The 19,818-nt window shown below is 31.5% G+C and overlaps 2 protein-coding genes across 3 annotated transcripts; both read right to left on the reverse strand.

Annotated features, from left to right (window-relative positions):
* Positions 1 to 266: 266 nt before the first annotated feature.
* On the reverse strand, positions 267 to 3,084 carry LOC100780270 (UDP-glycosyltransferase 79B30-like). Its single transcript, XM_003539901.4, has 2 exons — positions 2,083 to 3,084; positions 267 to 1,482 (listed from the first exon to the last, which is right to left on the reverse strand). Exons 1-2 carry the CDS (start codon positions 2,583 to 2,585, stop codon positions 600 to 602), a joined length of 1,386 nt encoding a protein of 461 aa, XP_003539949.1. The 5' UTR covers positions 2,586 to 3,084; the 3' UTR covers positions 267 to 599.
* Positions 3,085 to 4,986: 1,902 nt separating this feature from the next.
* Positions 4,987 to 10,871, reverse strand: LOC100780811 (acyl-coenzyme A oxidase 3, peroxisomal). Of its 2 annotated transcripts, XM_003539902.5 has the most exons (13): positions 10,254 to 10,871; positions 9,004 to 9,121; positions 8,792 to 8,899; positions 8,492 to 8,664; positions 8,304 to 8,403; positions 8,117 to 8,191; positions 7,870 to 8,000; positions 7,284 to 7,419; positions 7,086 to 7,205; positions 6,421 to 6,567; positions 6,235 to 6,339; positions 6,048 to 6,149; positions 4,987 to 5,443 (listed from the first exon to the last, which is right to left on the reverse strand). In XM_003539902.5, exons 1-13 carry the CDS (start codon positions 10,718 to 10,720, stop codon positions 5,198 to 5,200), a joined length of 2,028 nt encoding a protein of 675 aa, XP_003539950.1. In that variant the 5' UTR covers positions 10,721 to 10,871; the 3' UTR covers positions 4,987 to 5,197. The 2 variants fall into 2 exon arrangements, with proteins under 2 accessions (XP_003539950.1, XP_040863443.1); XM_041007509.1 differs by lacking the exons at positions 8,304 to 8,403; positions 8,492 to 8,664.
* Positions 10,872 to 19,818: the final 8,947 nt, after the last annotated feature.

Here is a 19,818-nt window from a genome sequence, read left to right on the forward strand (position 1 = left end):
GTCTGGACACAATGTTCTGATAGGATGTGACATTAGGGCATGAGTTTCTATTTTAATTGCATATGTTTCAAACATGTCACTTTACTTTATTTTATTCTCCTACTTAAGTTCTTTTATAAACTTGAACGACCTTATTTTGAGTAGGAAATATTTTCATACTCTTATTTGATAAGTTTTTAATTTGATGATTAACGTAAATGTAAACTTTTTATCCATGTGAACTCTTTTATGTTTATTGAATAAAATCTCTTTAATTAATTCCACATTTTCATGTATGATATTATATAAATATATATGTCGGGGTACAAGGTGTCACAATGATTAATAACACAAGATCAAAGTTCACTTGTTCATTGTTATTACTTGTTCAAACTACCATGACTTATCTACTTCAAAATTGAAGACTTCGACAGCTTTCTAAAACAAAACTCCACTCATTGAAACTTCTTTTCTTATGAAAAAAAGAACAAAAAAAAGGAAAATTTCACACATAAGAACTAGTTGAATGACCTACTAGGCTCCACTCCAGCTTTGAACAAATCAATCATCACCTCAAAACCATTGCCATTCATGTAAATTATCATCTATCAACCATTGCTCTACAAGTCTATTCCCTCAACAATCTCTTGAAGCCTCATACAGAAACTGTCAACATAAGAGGACTCCAAATCTTTGTTAAGCAGCAACTCTCTGATCCTAGCATGATTACCCCTCACCCTTTTGCTGGTTTCATTCTCACCATCCATCACAATGCTCACAGCTTTGCACACACTCTCTCTGGTGTACATTCCATCCTCATCACCCTTCTCCACTTCCACACCAACCTCCAAGTTGTTCCCCATCATCCTTGCATTAAGGATCTGGTCACCAACATTAGGCAACAGCACCAACTGACACTTGTTCACCAATGCCTCAGACAAGGACCCTGACCCACAGTGTGTGATGAAGCACCCCACAGAAGGGTGTGCCAGAATCAACTGCTGCAGAACCCACCCACCATACACAAACCCTCTCCCTTTCACCCTTTCTTCAAACCCCTCAGGCATTGCTGATTCCACTGTCTCAAACCCTAATGGGGCCTTCACTGCTGCCAAGAATGGCATGCCAGTTAGCTCAAGACCAAGCACCAGCTCTTGGAACTGGTTTGGCCCCAAAGTGCACTCACTTCCAAAGCAACAATAGACCACTGAGCCAGGCTCAAACCCTCCAAGCCATGTGGAAAATTTCTCCTCCAAATCTGAAGTTGGTGGGTCTAGAATAACTGGCCCGGTTGCTAGCACAGGCTTGTTGAACTGCTTTTCAATGTAATCAAGATATGGCCCTTCGATTTCTCTGCATGTTCTGTATGCCAACACATCGGCTTCATTCAATGCAATGAATTGGCGATCGTAGAAAAGAACATTGCTCCCAAACGTGTCCTTTCTTTTCGCAGCAAAGGCACGAGCCTCATGAGCATGGAGCTTGATTGATGAGTCAGGGTACCTATATATGATGCATAGACACGATATATGATTAGTCTAAAAATATATAGGATGCGATAAATATAAGATACATATATAGAAAATCATAAAATAGTATATAAATATGTGATAAACTATGATTTTTTAGTCCCTACTTGCAATAAATTTTGGGATTAGGTCCCATGATTTAATTGTGATGAATTAACAGTAGTTTTCATCCCTCCTCATGAACACTTTTGCAGTAAGGGGAGACGAATTGAAAATCACTTCTTATTTTAAGTTTAAGATCAAATGGATTAAAATTAAAATTCGGAGACTAAAATAAAGCTTCATCAAAAGAACAAAAACATAAAACATGTTTTTATCCAACATAATAAACATATAATTGCAAAGAAAGGCTAAATCACTATCATAAAAAACTATGTCCTATAATCTTCATTTCTGATTCATCAAAGGATAATATTTATATGTTTCATATGTAACTGCATTGAATTTTCATAAAAAAAAAAATTAAAGGCTTGATACTTCACGTGTCATCCAAGAGTTTCAATATCAGATACATATTGGATATGAATATATTCATATGCAAAGTAAATTTAAGTATGGGTGCTTAGTAGTGTACCCTTCTGGGGGTTCCATGAGGTCACTTTCTATTAGGTTTGTTCCTTGGTGATATCTAGCCGGTGGGAGAGTGTAACCAACCATCACAGAACTAGCAGTGCAATAATGCACAGCCTTGATGCCTAAACTCTTTGCCAATGCTGGCATCCAATGTGTGAAGTCGTAGAAGACAAGATCAGGTTTGAGGCCACTGAGAAGGGTTTCTATGTCATCTTTAGTCAGATCCATGGCTGTCATGATCTGCGGCTGCAAAGGGTAAGTGACATCTGCGGTGGTTTGTGCATCTGGGGGAAGGCCTTCAACGTGTGGAACCGTGATGGTGACAAAGGTGATTGAATTTGGGTGCAGGTTGAATGCTTCTAACTTGGCTTGTGCTTTTGGTGGGGTGATGAAGGAGATTTTGTGGCCCCTTATCGCTAACTTGTTGCATAGGTGGAGGAATGCGGTTTGGTGACCCATGGCTAACCATGGATACATTGCTATGTGCAAAGGACGTGATTCCATGGCTTTGGAAACAAAAGTAAAATTGCAAATAGAGAAACTGAACCAAAAAAATTGCAAAGGAGATAAGCGAAAAGGGTAGGGTTTGCTTACAAGTTGGAGAGCAAACGAGAGTAACTGGGGTCCTTTGGCTCTTGTGGTGGTGGGTGCTTGTGTTTGATGGTGGAAACGATTTGATGAGGGCTACGTGGTGTAGAATTGTGGCTCGTAAACATAGGAGTGTGCACATCGTGATCTCGTGATTCTCATACAAATATATAAACACTTCGATCCTCATAATGAGATCTATAGATAGTTTAGTTTTTTTTTTTTATAATTAATAGTTTATGTGAGTTGATCTTCATTAAAATCAAGACAGATTACGTATTATTGACATCTTTATATCGGTAGTAAAAACTGAAGTCACGTTCATTTTAAAATATGAATTCATTTTTTATCACATGAATAAACTTTTTCGGTATAGTTTAATTTTATTACATAGTTAAAATTATTAGTTATAGCATTCAAGATTATGTAGTGTCAGCTAATTTTTACTAACATGCAATTACATTTTTAAATTTACTAAAAAAAGTTAACAACATCAGAGGGACAAAATATAAAATGAGAGCGTGAGATAATAATTTCACATTAATTCCAAATAACTCATTTGTTTCTATTTCTTTTAATAATATTATGGTTAAAAGCATATAGATAGTGCAACGTGCCTCTTAATGGGCGTATGATAATCATGTATACGTAAAGATATAATTGGTGATTTGACAGCGAAAGCAATAAGAAATCCTCATATAATATTAATTTTAGTGCTACGAGTAGCATGAAATATGACTGCTTAGTTAACGATTTAAAATTTTATCTCCCGTGGATTTCTTATTTACATGTGAGCTTGAAATTGAGCAAATAAGATATATTTAGGTGTCACTTTTTATATTTTTCTTAAGAGTTTAATTTTTATATACTATTAACATAAGTTTTACATTATCAATTAATCAAAAATTATAATTAATTTTAAAAATAAATATTAAAAAAATAAAAAAAAATTATCATATATTACAAATTATAATTAAATAGCAGTATAAAAATATTTAAAAAATAATATATACATTATTTTCTTTCTCTATTTTTTAAGAGATATGATACATAAACACTAATTAATACCTCATCATTTTTGTGTCTATCTATCTTTTTTCGTCATAATGATGTAATAAATGATATACAAGATAATTAAACACAAAAAATATTAGTGTATAATAATATTATTTATTTTATACTTATACTGAAATTTATTAAAAAAATATTATTAACTTATATATTATTAAAATTTTATCTTTGTTATAGGTTATGACTTACTACCCCTGCCCTTAAATATAAAAAAATAAATTGACTCACCAACTAAGAATATTACTCCCTCGGATGTTAAATATAAGAATTTTTATTTTAAATATAAAAAAATATTAACTAATTTTATTTTATTTAATGTTATTATTCCTAAAATATCCTTCATTTAATTGAGATTTTAATTCCAATGACTCTTTTTGTCTATGCCAAATTCCACTAAAGGATAAATTAAAAAAACTTAATCTTTAATTGAAATTAATTGATACAATTAAACGTGATTAATTAATTTTCTTAGTTAGTATAAATCATTTTTTTATTCTTATGTTTGAGACAGGAAGAAATAGTTAATTATATTTAATAGCACAAATATCAATTAAAAATTAATTTTTATCCAACTTATCCTTCATTAAAATTTGATATTAGAAATAAAAAGAATCATTAGAATTTAGAACTAAATCCTTGATTAAATGATTTCATACTATCTAAAAATGTTAATTAATTATATTTAATCGTATTAATTACAATTAAAAATTATTTTTTTTGCCAATTTAGAACTTTGATTTAAAAAAAAAAAAATCATTAGAACTAACACGTTAATTAAATGAATAACATTTTAAAAATAATAACATTAAATAAAATAAAGTTAAGTTAAAATTTTGACACCAAGAAAAACATTTTTTTCCTTTTTTTAAAAGCAAAACAAGAAAAATGGTTTTTTTTCTTCCTTATTCAGGGTACCAGAGGGAGTATGAGAGCAATTTCTTAATAACGTAGTATATATATATAACGGTTTTCTGTCCAAATAAAAATATATAATGGTTTTGTCTTCAATTAATCTCTGTTAGCATATTCTTAATTTGTCAAACAAAATAAATTGTTATTATAATAGATCGAACAAAACATACTGTACTAATAGATAATGGCATATAGCAAATTATGATTCAGCAAAATACAAAGTAAGATGTATTGATTAGATTTAAAGATCCAACCGCTATATGTACATATAAGGAAATTACTAAATGGTACAGAAATTTATTGATGAAACTCAATCTGAATGATCTGGCATTGATTTTTCGTCAAAGCCCAACTTTTATTTTGTTCTTAACTTATTATTCACCCTACAATATGTAACCACGTTATTTCGTGATTAGATTGGTACAAACTTATTTGCACTGTTCAGCAATATTCTACATAGTGTAACAAAAACATTATTCACATATGCTTACCACAAACACGCCAACCTCATATCTCAATCATATGCAGAAATTTGCATAAGCTTGCTAAAGTTGAGAAGACCAAGAATTTGAATCAACCCAATTATATGCGATAGGGCTCAAAAATGCATCAGGAATACCAAAGGAACTGACCAAGGCAAGTGCGTGTGGTCGAAGTTCAGCACAGAGTTTTGGCACTTCTTTCCTCACTGCAGAAGCATTCTCTGTTGACAAGTATCCATATCGAAGAAAGGCAGAATCTTCATCCACACATATCACAGCATACAACGATCTCAATAGACCCAAGACATTCTACAGAGGAGATAAATAAAAGCAAAGAAATCAATAAATGGATCTGCTTCACATTTTGACCCTACAAGGAGAGTGCTAACAACACTCTTTAACATGAGAAATTATTAAGTAGTCTGAAACTATTATAGTCCCCACTAACTAATATATTTACATAAAACAAAATTGAGTGTTATTAATTCTTTTCTTGTAAATTGAAAATTTTGGATAGAAGAGTATATATAGCAGGAGAAAATTGATAACAAGACTTTGACACACACTCTAACACATTCTTAAACTCACTCTTTATTAAAAACTCAAATTTATTGGAAATCACAATTGAGTGAGTCTCACTTGTTATTTAAAATGCTTGACTTATGATTTTGTAATTTGTAATAAATTTTAATAATAAAAATGTGTTAGAAAGAGTGTATAAGATAGCGTGTTCTTTTTTTTTTTTATAGGCAAATATTAGTTGTTAATTGTTAGTATTGTTAGCGGGAGAAATCGAACCATGATCTTTCCCTCCCTTCCTCCCTTCTCCTTTTACCACCAAACCAGCCATATAACTCCTAATAGTGTGTTTCTTCTATGTCAGGAATATTCAGCAAGCAATAATTTGATTTACCTTCAATGAACCAGCAGGTACAGTTGACTCAGCCTCCATGAATGTTTTTAATATTGCTCGTTCTGAGAAAGCTCTGCCCAATTCTTCTGCGAGCTGATAACTCTGGAAGACAAAAGAGTTTCAAACTGTAAGACAATGATAATAAGATGGAAGAAAAGAAGAAAAAAAAAACTGGTAGAATCCTCACTAGAATGAAGGCAGACTCTTTGCTTTCTCCACGAGATTGATATTCTGAGACCTCTTCAGCAAAACGTCTCAATAGGTCTCGCTCTCTTAGGTGGAACAGATCAATCTGAGTAAGTGAGAGGTAAGAAACAGATAGAAGCTTCTACATGGTGTCCCCAAATGTCCACAGGTATAATCAAATGATTACCTGAAATTCACTGTTCCTAATGTAGGAACTTGTTAGCTGAGATGGGATAACAGGCAAAGGTTTGTTCATGTGTTCTAATCCCAAACCGCTGAATGGTTTCTTTTTCTTCTGACTTGCTACATATTCTGCAAAGAGTGCCTTGCTAATCTGGAGTGAAATGAAGAACCCGTGAACACTGTATTGAATAAAATTGAGAAATTGATGCCTAAATTTGGCATGAATTATTTCAGGCTACGTAATTCTTCAAGTGAGCAAGTAAAAAATCATTAGCTAGAAAGTCTACATACAAAGGTTCTCCTAAATTAGAATTCAACAAATTGATAGTAACATGAAGTATTCATATTAAGGGCTACTGAAGCATTGAAGCTCAAAGCCCTAGCAAGTACAAATTAGCAAATGATTAGCTAATGCAAAGCTCATTTTAGTTTATGTAGAAGCTCATATCATTTTTTCTTTTTTTCTTCTCTTAGAAGTGCTTCTAAAGAAGCTTACCAAAACAGGCCCTAACACTACCTCTTAAAAGTCAAATGTAAATAAACTAACACAACTTGTTAGGATCCAATTAATGCTTTGCAATCAGCTCATCATGTCTCCTAGGTTTGAATTTAAAAATGTTGTGCTTAATTATTATTCAAATTTCATATATAACAGAATACTCATTTTACCTGCTGCATTAGAACATTGTTGTCCCCCTCAAATGTCGAATGCACATCAAATTCACCCATGAAATTGCCAACACGATTTTCAGATTTAACTCCTTGTCCTCCACAGGCTTCACGACATTCCTATTTCATGCATTAATAGAACCCTAGTGAGGTCAATGGCATATTATCTATCAAACCCAGTATAATAGTAATACTTACCTGGAGAGTGCGCATATTATTCCAAGTTAAAGTAGCCTTGTAAGCACTAGAAACAATATGAATTGCTTTGTTTGACTTAGGTGTTCTGTTGACATACATCATTTTCAGCTCATTTGCAGCAAAACTCATTGCATATCTGTAGAAAAAAGTAACAAAATGAACATAAAAAGGTACTATTTTGGTCCATTTATATCCACAAAATGGTTAAAGTAGGATAGTCACTTTTTATTAAATCACTCAATAGTTACTAAAAACTGACAACACATATGAGCCACATGTATGTGTATGTGTATGTGTCTCACTTCTCATGAGTGGATGATGCATGTTGCATCTAAATCAAATGCTCTATTCTGGAATACATATGGGACAATAGCCTCTGAATGTTTATGAAAAATAATTAATCCTCTAATATATTCTATTTTCAAAGATTCTTAACATTTTGGTGAGAAAAGCACAAGGCATTTAAAATTGAGGAATATAAACTAAAGTGGCAACATAAGCTTCATTTTCCCAAAAGAATTGAATCATTTCGATTTTGGAGGTCTCAGCAAATATATATCAAACTGCCTGTAATTAGAGGACTTACACCTTTGCAAGTAAAGGTAACAGACGCCGTTGATGACTAGGGTAATCAAGCAGTAAAACTTCAGGCCCGTTTGGTGTAATGGAGAATGCTCGCCTTGTCAATGCATATCTTATAGCAATGGCCAAGCTAATCTAAGAGCAAATAAATGACACGATAAGGTAAAATATCAAATTTGATACGAGTTAGTAAAATACACAGAAAAAACACAGACAAATGTGAAATCCACAAACAAGGATCGTCTCACTACCTTGGAGATGTAAACAGCACTAACAGCAATGGTAACACGACCAGAAGTCAAAGGGGCTAAGAATGCAGCAAACCTCTGGAGCAAGAATGACATACAACAAAAGATATGTGAACAAGCTTTCCAGTTGGAATAAAGAAGAGCACAAGTAGACCAAAGAGAATATCATCTCTCTGAAAAAGCAAATCACCTGATCTGCATTTTTTATTGCACTCAAATATTCACCACTTGGTGAAACATCAGCCACAGAATTCAACAAATTCTCTCTGGGTATCCTCACATTATCAAACCTGAAGACATGTGGCTAGAACTTGAGTTTACTTATCTAAAGGAAATTCATTTTTCAAGTGCAACTTGTTTGAAAAATGTATATATTACCAGATACGGCCATTATCAACTCCATTTAAACCAATTTTGTGACCACAATCAGCTATTCGGATGTTTGGACATATGTTTCCATCTGAATCCCTGATTTGGGCAATAAATGCATGCACCCCTTGATTGCTTCCATTTATATAGAGCTGTGAAAAGACTATAGTGTGCGTTGCATGCTGAATAAAAGAACAAGTTAATATAAGGTTAATATATACAAAGTTGGCGCAGTTGAAAAATGGAAGCACCCAATCTTATCATGTCTAGGATTTTAAACAATTAACAAGTGTACAAAAAAATCATTACATTTGCTGCACCACCAATCCAATACTTCTGACCCGATTCACATGGAGTATTGATGACAAATTCCCCGGTGTTTGAATCATAAGTAGTGACTGTTTCAATTCCTCGAACCTATGAAAATTAGTCTGGAAAGGATTATTAAAAGTGACAAGGCAAAAGCATAATAATTTACATGTAGACCTAATGACCCAACTTATTGGGCAACCTTCACATACATTACTTCCATGGCCTAACTCCGACATAGCAAAACAACCCTTGATATCATAGTTTTCAGTAGAATTCAACCACTTGTCATGATGGCGCTTGGTTCCCAGAAACTTTACTGCCCCACCCCTGAAATCCATTATTCATCAGAGAAAATAACAGTGAGTTAATCCAAGGTGGTATCGTGAACAAATCCATCATTCTTTTCTTGATTTAAAAACAAGAAAAAGGCAATAGGAGAAATTAATTCTCCCAACAGCTTGCTTGCTTTAGAATTAGAGGGCACAGAATCACATTAAATTATGGGTCCTGGAAGTTTGTATAGCAAAGAGTGTGTTCCTTAAAAAGTCCAGGTACGTGTTAAAAATAAATGAAATTCTTCATTTCAAGAATTTACAAGCACAATTTAGGATTCAGCCTTCAGGACCCTCTCCTGAACAAAATACACACAACACATACAAAAACAAAGCTTGGTCTCAGTAATCCAAGAAGTCCATTAAATTTTCTTCGTCAAGTACATAATTGATTTAACCTTGGAACTCTCTGTAATTGAATACAACCCTCCAACAGGAACGTAAGGAAACTTGAAGAGTGAACTTCGTTAGACATGAAAACATGATCATAACCCTTCACAGTTGGTTTAAACCATAGAACCTGTATGTATAACTCAACCAAGGTATAACGATAGTAAAATATACCAATTTAAGGACTAAATTGCTGGATACTCAATAATGAGGAATTACTAACGAGTTACGACAGAGAGAAAGTAATACTTTAGAGACCAAATCGTTAGTCATGCCAACAATAATAATAATTTCTAATTAGTTACCCTCTATCTGAGACTCTCTTTCTAAGATTCACCAAGATTTATTGGATATACTAGTGGATCTCATGCCTCATTTAATGATTTCATATCCTAATATAGATTTGAAATCCATCAAAATTAGTAATTTCCAACAAATTTCACTCAATCATACAGAATACATATAGAATGTTTAAAAATGTCAGCTAGCATTCCTCTATAAATAAAGTTCTTAACCTAACTTTCATCATCTATTAGGGTCCGTTCGGTAGGGTGGAAAGTGGAAAGAAAAAGAATGAAAGTAAAATGAGAGAAAAGTTTTAAATTAGAGTAGCGCCTAAAAGTGTGAGTACAACAATATTTTACTATTCATTTCTCTCTTGTTTTCCACAGTCTTTCTATGCAAACGAACTACACCTTAAAGAAAGAAGAAAAGACAAAAACAAAAATTTGACGAACCACAAGAAGAAGTGAACGCCAAGCTTAACCGCGAGAGAATGATCGTACATCCCAATGACCTCGTGCAGCGCGAGCTTCCTGAGCTCCTGTTCGGGGCCATTTCCCGTGAGCCAGCCTCGGAAGACCCCTTTGTCGAGGAGATAGGCGATGCGCTTCATGGTGGCCTGGCGCTGGTGCTCCATGGGCTGGTTGTAGTCGGGGCAGACGAAGAATCTTCCGGCGCGGTGGCGGGGATTGAAGAGGGGGCTCTGGAGGATAAGGGAGAAGAGCCAGTCGCGGTCCTCAAGGTTGTGGCAGTCCATCAGTTTTCGCATCTCGCGAGTGTCGAAGGAGATGGTGTTGGAGAGCTCCGGGGGGGAGTAGCTCAGGCAGGGGAGGGGGCGGAGAAGGGAGGGTGGGGGTGTGCGGCGGAGGAGGTGGTTGGTGAGGACCTCGGTGCGGCGGGAGACGCGGTCGTTGTCCGTCATGGCGGTGGAGTGTGGGAGATGGTGAGAAGGAAGGACGCGAAATGGAATGAAAAAGTAGTTTTTGGGATCTTGCTGGTCAGACAACTTTAAAAAATACTTTGTGAAAGATTAAGATTGCTACATCGTGCCATCGTCTAAAAAAAAAGAAAATAAGATAGAGATGAGGATTGTTCAATATATGTTAAATATTCAAAAAAACTATTATTTATAATAATCATAATCAATTTAAATATGATTATTTTTCATAAAAAAATACATATAATCTAAATAAAAAAGAGTGATAATATATTATGAGAAAATAGATTATGTACCTACAACATAAATAATTTTGCAATATTATTATTCAATCATAATATTATATATATAATAAATTTATTAATTTTTATAATAATTATTTTAAAAATTTATATAAGATTATTTTATACTGTAAATATATGACTATTAGACTCATATATTACATAACAATGATAAACGAGTGTTACAAATATTTTTTTTAAATGAACATTTAAGTTCCTGTACGTAAATGAGTGATAAATCAATCTTCGAGAAAATAAAAATTATAATTTAATTCTTAATTATCACACTTCTAGCACATTCAATGTTTAAATTAAAATTTTTGTTTTTTTAAACTAAATTATCACTTATTTATACAATAATTTTCTATGTAAATATTAATTATTTTTGGGAGTAATTAAGTGAAAAGAATAATATCATGAGTTCAAAAAAATTAGTAAAATTATTATAATATATGATAAATCTGTTATTTTTTTATACGAATTATTTTAACAGTCATGTTTATCATACTTTTTATTAAAAAAAATTTAATGAGTTACACATAATTAATGGAGAGACTAAAAGCCTCTAAGAAAACTAATATGTGTTATGTCAGCTCTTACAACATCAACATTCCAGAATCTTCTAGAGCAAGCCGGTCTAAGACCAAGAAGGATTGCCTTTAGTTTAGCGACGAGCACCGAACAACCTCCTAAATGAGCACCAACACCACAGATAAAAGCCTCATTATAGTCACGTATCACACCTGCACAAGAATATTTTTTATTAGTTAACACTTGATGATATATAATGTATATTTTTTTAGGTAGTTATTTTGGTGTGGTTTTAAATATGTATATTATGTATAATTTAATTATGGAACATTATCTGAAATTGAGAGGTAGTCACAAACTTAGGAAGATTAACATTTAAAATTAGGAAATTAGAGATTGAATTAAGAAGATTAGGGATAAAGTGATCTTTTAATAAAATATTAAATTAAAATTAAAATATATAAAATGCACTATAAAATTCTCAAGATTGATTTATAAAAAAAAATCAAATTTAATCGGCTAAAATGATTATGTAATTCACATGATATAACATGTGACTTATTTTAAAATTACACCCAAAAATAAATCACAGAAAAATAATAAATCACACCCAAAAATACTAATTAAAAATTTGTTGTTGAGTTATAATGAAATGTGTTTACAATATTAGTTTACAAAAATATAGTATGATTTGTTGATAGTATTTTTTTATTTTCTTTTTTAATCAATATTTTAAGAATAACATTTTCATTTAATGAAATTTATCTATAATTATATAAATTTTAATTAATAATTTATAATATATTTAATAAAATTCAAAAATTGGTTAATAAAACTCGTATATCTTATTTAGATTAGAGAAAAAGTGAGTTTTAGAAAAAAAAAGAAAAATCATTTTCTCTTTTGTCTTCTTTGTCACGTTTTCTTTTATATCTCTATTTTTTTCCACATCAGTTATTATATTGTTTCTTTCTGTATTTTCTTTTGAAAAATACTAACAATACACTATTTTAAATACATGTTTTTTTATTAATTAGAATTTTTCAAAAATCATAATTTTTATTAACCCTCTTTTAATCTTATTAGTTTTCATTAAATTTTAACTAAAATATATTAAAAATGTGTTATTAACATTTTTTTTCTCTTTATCTCTCGTCCTTCCCGTTGTATATTCCAATTTTACAGTATATTTGTTTTGATAGATTTTGAAGAAAAAAAAGTGAGTGAATGAATTTTATTTATTTGTATGAGAAAAGTGGAAGTGAGAGAAGATTAAAATGTTTTGTGGAATCCACCCACACACACAAAAAAAAATAAAAAATCATGAAGTGAAGATTATATGGAAAAAGTGGGAAAAAATCAGAGTCTATTAAAAAAATTAAAATGGCGTGTCTATTTTTATATTTGGATTATATATTTCATAAAGTCTATTAAAATATTTTGGATTATATAAATATGCTATTAGAGATCAAAATGTCATTACAAGATACATTCATTTTTCTTTTTCTTTTTTCTTTTTTCTTTTTTTGGTGAAATTTTTATTTTTCTTCTACTTCTTTTCTACTTTTTTGAATTTAAAAATACAAATTTATTAATTTTCCCTTCTCTTATACTTCTTTCTCATCAAAACCTTTCATCAACCAAACAAATCATTAAATGCACCAAATCACTACTAAGAATAGAGGGGCAAATTGCCGAATGGGTTTAGGTGTTGTCTTTAAGTATGAACATGAACTGTTATGTAACGTTATGGGTTAGGTGATGTTTGTTTGGGATAACGTGCATTGCCAAAAGATTAGAGATGATGGAAAGTGAAGGAATGGGATAGTTGTAGATGCCACATGCGATGAGAATGGGTAGAATTTGAGTAAGATGCTTTGCTAGCTGTTTGTATGTATTTTAGAAAAGTACTTATCTTTGTTTTTATATTCATGTGGATAGTGTAATATAGTATATTTTTCGTAACGTCTGATTAAGTGATATAATTAGATTAAAAGAATAATTAAATTTAATTTAAGTGTCGTAATTAACTAATTAATTAATTGTGAGAAGATAATTTGTGGTGTTCATATATAGGTATGTTTATGATGACTTATGTGAAAATTTTATTTTAAGTGTGAAATAGAAATTTTAGAGTGTTTAAACGGAGATGAATGAGTCTTGAATAATGAGAACATAACATGAAATCTTAAAAAGTGATGTAAATGTGAATAGAAAGGAGAAGAACAATCAAGTTTTATTTACCTAAAATTGAATAAAAACACAAAACACTCTCATTTCACTATCTTTTCCCTCATCAAGATAATCCACCATTAGAGAGTGTAAGATCTTGAAATCCTAGTATAAAAGACTTTGTTGTTGATCTTCTTTTTTGAATTTGGACTAACTTCATAGGTAAGAGACCCTCTTTTTTCCCTTCTTAACCTTCATTATGTTTTCCTCCATGGATACTTTTCAAAACTTCATAAAATTATTCTCTTTCAAGGTTTTGATGTGTTTTATGTTGGCTTTTGGTGTTTGGGTGGTGTGGATGATATAGAACTTGTTAGACCCTAATTCTGTCCAGGCAAGTTTTAAAAGAATTAAAAAAAATACAAAAAATATATAAATCAAAAAAATCAAAAAAATTTAAAAAAACGAAAAACAAGATTAAAAAAAGTAAAATGAAAAAGTATTAAAAAAGAAGAAAGAAAATATAAAAAAGGAAAGCAAGAGCATAAAAAGAAAATAAAGGAAAAAGAAAAAAAAGGGAAAGAAAGAAGACAAAAAAAAAGAAAATAAAGAAAAAGGGCAATAAAAAAAGGAAAGAAAGCAAAAAAATAATAAAAAGACAACAAAAATGAAATAAAAATAGCTATTAACAACACCTTTTCACATATATTTTCATTTTGGGCCTGACCCATTTTTTTCAAAAAAATAATTGTACATAAAATAAATACCTCTAGTCACACCTCCATTTGCATGCACACCCTTAGGCATAGTCCAAATGAAGTAAAAATTGCTATTCATACTACCCTTTTTCCGATTTGGCTCTATAAATCTTTTTTATATTTATCATTATCTAATTAGTTTGTAGTGTATTGTAAATATTCCATCACTTATTTATTTTCCCCATATTTTAACCTTGTACCCTTAATTACTAAGTGTATCCCATGCTTTTATTCTATCCTTGTCAATTCTCATTCGATTTATTAGTGCGTGTCTCGTCTATGGATTACTTAATGCTACGTCAATCATTTTGAAATTCTATGTTAGTACTCCTTGGTACATGGTTACATTTTGTGCACTCCATGTTGGGTCTCCGACTTGTTTGGCAATGTTTTAATAAACGTGTGGGAAATTTAGCGAATGTCACGTTGGGTCTCCAACTTACTTGACTTTGCAAAGTTTACCGTAAACCCAAAATCTTTTTCATAGTTCGTGCACTCCATGATGGGTCTCTGACTTGCTTGACTTGACAAAGTTTATCGTAAACCCGAAATCTTTTTCATAGTTCATGCACTCCATGCTGGGTCTCCGACTTGCTTGGTGGTGTTTTAATAAACATGGGGGTAAATTTAGTGAATGTCATGTTGGGTCTCCGACTTCTTGGTTTCGCAAAGTTTATCGCAAACCCAAAATCTTTTTTTTTACATTTTGTGCACTCCATGTTGGGTCTCCGACTTGCTTAGTGGTGTTTCAATAATGTGTGAGTAAAGTTTCGTGAAAGTTATGTCAGGTCTCTGACTTGCTTGACTTTACAAAAGAGATTCTCCCTTTTATCCACAAACAAATAATAACTCAATTCTCCTTTTTTTCCACAAAATTTGCACATTACTTGAGATCGCTTCAAGGTCCAATGCCTTAAGCGATTCTCTCCGTTGTTTTCTTAAAATTCAACGTCGTTTCAAGGTCCAACGCTTTAATGACTCTTTGTCACGCAATTAAAACAAATCTTTCAAAAAATAAAAATAAAATCAACCAAACACACAAAATATTTTTTACCCAAAAAACTACATAAGTCTGGTTTCCTCATTGCACCTGAGGATACGTAGGAGCGAGGGCAAACCTCATGTCGACCTAAAAAAAATCCATTTTTTTCTAAAAAATAAAAATTCGCTTTCTTTTTCTAAAGGGAAAATATATAATTAAAATGTTACTTTATTTTTAGCACACTTGATTAAAGGTTGTCATCTTCATGACAGGTGCGTAGGATGCTAACACCTTCCCCGTACGTAAACGACTCCCGAATCCTTTTTCTCAAACCGTACCATTCCTTATCCTTTTTGGTTTTCCCAACCTTTTCCTTAAATAAATGTTAGTGGCGACTTTCCCAGATTTTCTTTTTGGACTACCTCCTTTTATCTTTTTATCGTCATCTTGTTGTAGCCCACGCTGCGACAGAACTGTTTTAGGAGTGAGGAAAAACTTGCATCTTGGACCAAAAGTCTCCTCATTTCCTTCCTCTGTTCATCTCAAAGCAGGTTCATTAAGTTTGATAGGTAAGACAAGCTTAAACATCTTTAATCTTATGTTTTACGTGTTGAATAGCTGTTTTTGGTCCCTTAAATGTGTTTTAATTTGATGTTCATGTTTGGAAACAAAAGAATTGAGTTGAAATTCAATTTGGAATCTATTAGACAAGATTTGACAACAAACAAGCAAACTTGCATACATGTCACGCTTAAGAACACCTAGGGTAACGCTTAAGTGTGACAAGGGAGTAGGCTATTGGAAGTTGGTGCTTAAGCGTACCCTGGGTGGCACTTAAGCACGAGCTAATAGGAAGGAAAGAGGATCACACTTAAGCAGAGGATAAGTCGTGCTTAGGCGTGACTACCTGTCAAGTTTTCTTTTGTGCATTTCATTTGAATTTCAATCTTAAATGCTTCTTGACATGGGTGTAAACCTTAAATGAAATAGATTGAGTTGATTTCTTGTTATTCTTATGTAGTTCACATTCATATGTTAAGATTTGTGTTTGATGATGGAAACTTGTGGTGTGGAAAGTATCAAGATATTTAGATGAACTATTTGAGAGTTCATGATTGGTGGGGATGATATGAATGGTGAATTGATGATGAATTGAACAAGTTGTAAATAATGAATTGATAATATGTTGAATGAGATATGTAAGATGAGTTAGTGATGGATTGAATTGTTGATTAAATGAATTATATTGATGATGAGATATTTATGTTCATTGATAATCTCTTGAGTTGTGTTGATTGACTTATTGATGATGATATGAACATCTTTTGATGATGTGAATGTGGTGATGTTTTAGAAAATGATGATAATTGATAGTAATCTTGCTTTGTAATGATCCATATGTGTTGGAAGGGTTAGCTATGGCCTTTGGGAAAATTTTTGTTGAAAAGAAAATGATATACTTGAGAGGGTGAGTTCAATGCTAGAACTTCGTCTCACTAAAGCGACCCGAGGGTTTCGCTTAGTGAGGTATCTCCCCAAGTACCACCCCTAGGTTTTGACTTCAAATGACTTGTCGAAGTGGTGAGAATTACTTTCCAAGAGGTTTAGTGACTTTTCAGTGTATATGGGATGAATTGTTGTTAGTGGTGAAACTTGGATACTTGAGACTGACCATGGTGGGTACGTATGTGTCTTACTTAAAACTCTCATGGTATCTAAGTGTAGTTGTTGTTGTGAGTATGCACGTAAGATGTAGGTGCTAGGAAAGCCTTCAACTTAGTGTTGGAGGTTATCGGTGGTGACTAACAGTAAAAGGGCCTATAGAATGGATGGGTAGATGAATCCCTAGATAGATTAAGGTCTTTGCAAGCCTTACTGAGGTAAGCCACTACCCATACTCATCTATTTTCGATAAAATCACACTTCCTTCGTAGGGTTATTTCAAGTCTCCCCGAATTGTCAAGGTGTGACTATGTTAAGGGATGTACTTGAGTTAATCGTTCAAAATGTAAAATCTCTATGGAGTCAAGTTTGTGTTTGGTATCGATGATTGATGGACTAATGATGATGTTGCTTGATGGATGGATCATGATGATGATGAATGATTGACCGATGAGGATGATGGAGTACGATGAATGAATCTTGATTTGATGATTAATGAATTGGTGATTGTTATGTGAATTCTAAGACTTCTATTTTATGTATGATTTCTACATATTATGTTCTATATGTATATGATGGTGCATGTTTATACTTTAACTGTTAAGTTGTATATTGTTTTAGTATGCTTGTTTTTGGTAAGCCTACCCTTAAGTTGTTATACATGTGGTTCATGTTTATGATGATCCCATATTCAACGTTTGTGGGGAGCAAATGGCTAGGAGGTTACCCTGTGTCTTTTGGAGACTTCATGGACATGTGTATTTGGACTTAAAGATGCATTATTTTATTTCATTTTCTCTTTAAAGTTATGTGTAGTGTTGACTGACTCAGAAGTTATGTAGTGTATCATTATAATGTGGTTTATGTTTATATGCATGTACATGGAAAATTTGAGTTACTATGATATTGTATGTATATTATGTGATATTTCTTTTGTTGTTATGCATTTTAACCATTGGCCTTTGAGATGCAAAAAGTTCACAAAATACTTTCATAAATAAATTAATTGAAGAATTTTAAATATATTAAAATAAAATCTTTTGTTTTAATTAATTTCTTATTCCATGTAATGACAACATATTGTTACATGTTATATATCTATATACTCATATTCATCCTCGTTATTTGTACTTTATTTATATATAAAATCAATAAATTAATAAAAAATATTACAATTAAATTAAAAATTCACTCTTAAATCATCAAAACATAACATTAAAAACATTCAAATATAACCTTTTTAAGATACGTGTTCCCCATTTTATTTACATCTATTAGTGAATTTCAGCTTCATTTATACTTTGAGAAGACTTATACTAATTTTTTATGCACATGTGCTTATTTTATATACTATATTTTATATAAGTAGTTGTGTGTTATATACTAATATTTATGTACGTAACTAATTATCTATTAAAGAAACAAAAAGTTATGATGATTTATTTTCATGTACCCATATAATTTAAGTACATTCTGTCATCCTTATGTGATCATGTTACATGATATTTTATGTTTTTGGTTGTATGCGACATATCATAAAAGTTTAAATGTATTTTTAATTTTTATTTTTATTTTTTATTCTCTAATTAAAAATTATTCCTTTTAGTTCTCAAATTCACAAACTGTTATTTTTATAATAATATTTTATAAAATCGAGAGACCATAAAGAATCAATTTTTAATTAAGGGATCAAAACTAAATTACTTTAGATTTGAAAGAATAAAAATATATTTAAGTTATCATATACTTTAATTTATCACTACTATCAATTAAATATTTTTTTATTGTAATTAACTAAAAAATATACTTATATTTTTTGTCATTAATTCTATCAAGATTGTATTTTATATAAGATAAGAAAATATTGGTTTTTTTATCCGAGTAGTATAATTTGGTTTGAAGTTTATATAAGTAGTGTAAATTGAAAATTATTACTCTGGTTAGAGCTATTTGTATTTGGGATAAGAGATTGACGAGTTCCAAAAAATTGCAGTTCCACATTTCATATGTAACTTATTATTTTACTTTTTTAAGTAAAAGATATATACACATAGTACTACAACTTCGATTTATTTTTAAATTTTTTAAAAAAGAGACAAATTAAATACATAAATTACGACTTTGTCTAATTTATTACTTAATTGTAAATAAAAATCATATGTATAAAATGACACTTTGGTTTTTTTTTTCTTCTTCTAATGTAACAAGTCGTACTTATCAAATACAACTTTGCCTGATTTTTTTAGCTGAGTGAATACATTGCCTGATTTTGTAATGGTAAATAGAAGTTATATACACAGAGTACAACTTTGATAAAGGAGGAATTACATAAGTGGTTGATTCAAGTTAGACAACTCCATAATTTAGTTTTATATGATGTAAATTAAGAAGCAATGCATGTTTTTGAGAGACTGGACCCTCTCTAGCATCTTCAGCAACATTTCTCTCCCTCCAAAATCATGATTACAAATTTAATGGTTTAGAAGTTGACCGGACATTGGCTTATAGGGAATACAGCTAGAGGATCCAAGCTGGTAATTTGAATACCTAACTGGTTATGAACAAGGACAGAACTAGGCGCATCTCAACAGGGGTATCCCCCCTAAAAAAACAAAACCCCTTAGCATTCCCCCTTATTTTTATTATTGCTATATAATTTTTATTTCATTTTCTCTGATAGTACAATTTGGTTCTCCT

This window comes from Glycine max, chromosome 12, assembly GCF_000004515.6.
Source record: "Glycine max cultivar Williams 82 chromosome 12, Glycine_max_v4.0, whole genome shotgun sequence".
Lineage (NCBI taxonomy): Eukaryota > Viridiplantae > Streptophyta > Magnoliopsida > Fabales > Fabaceae > Glycine > Glycine max.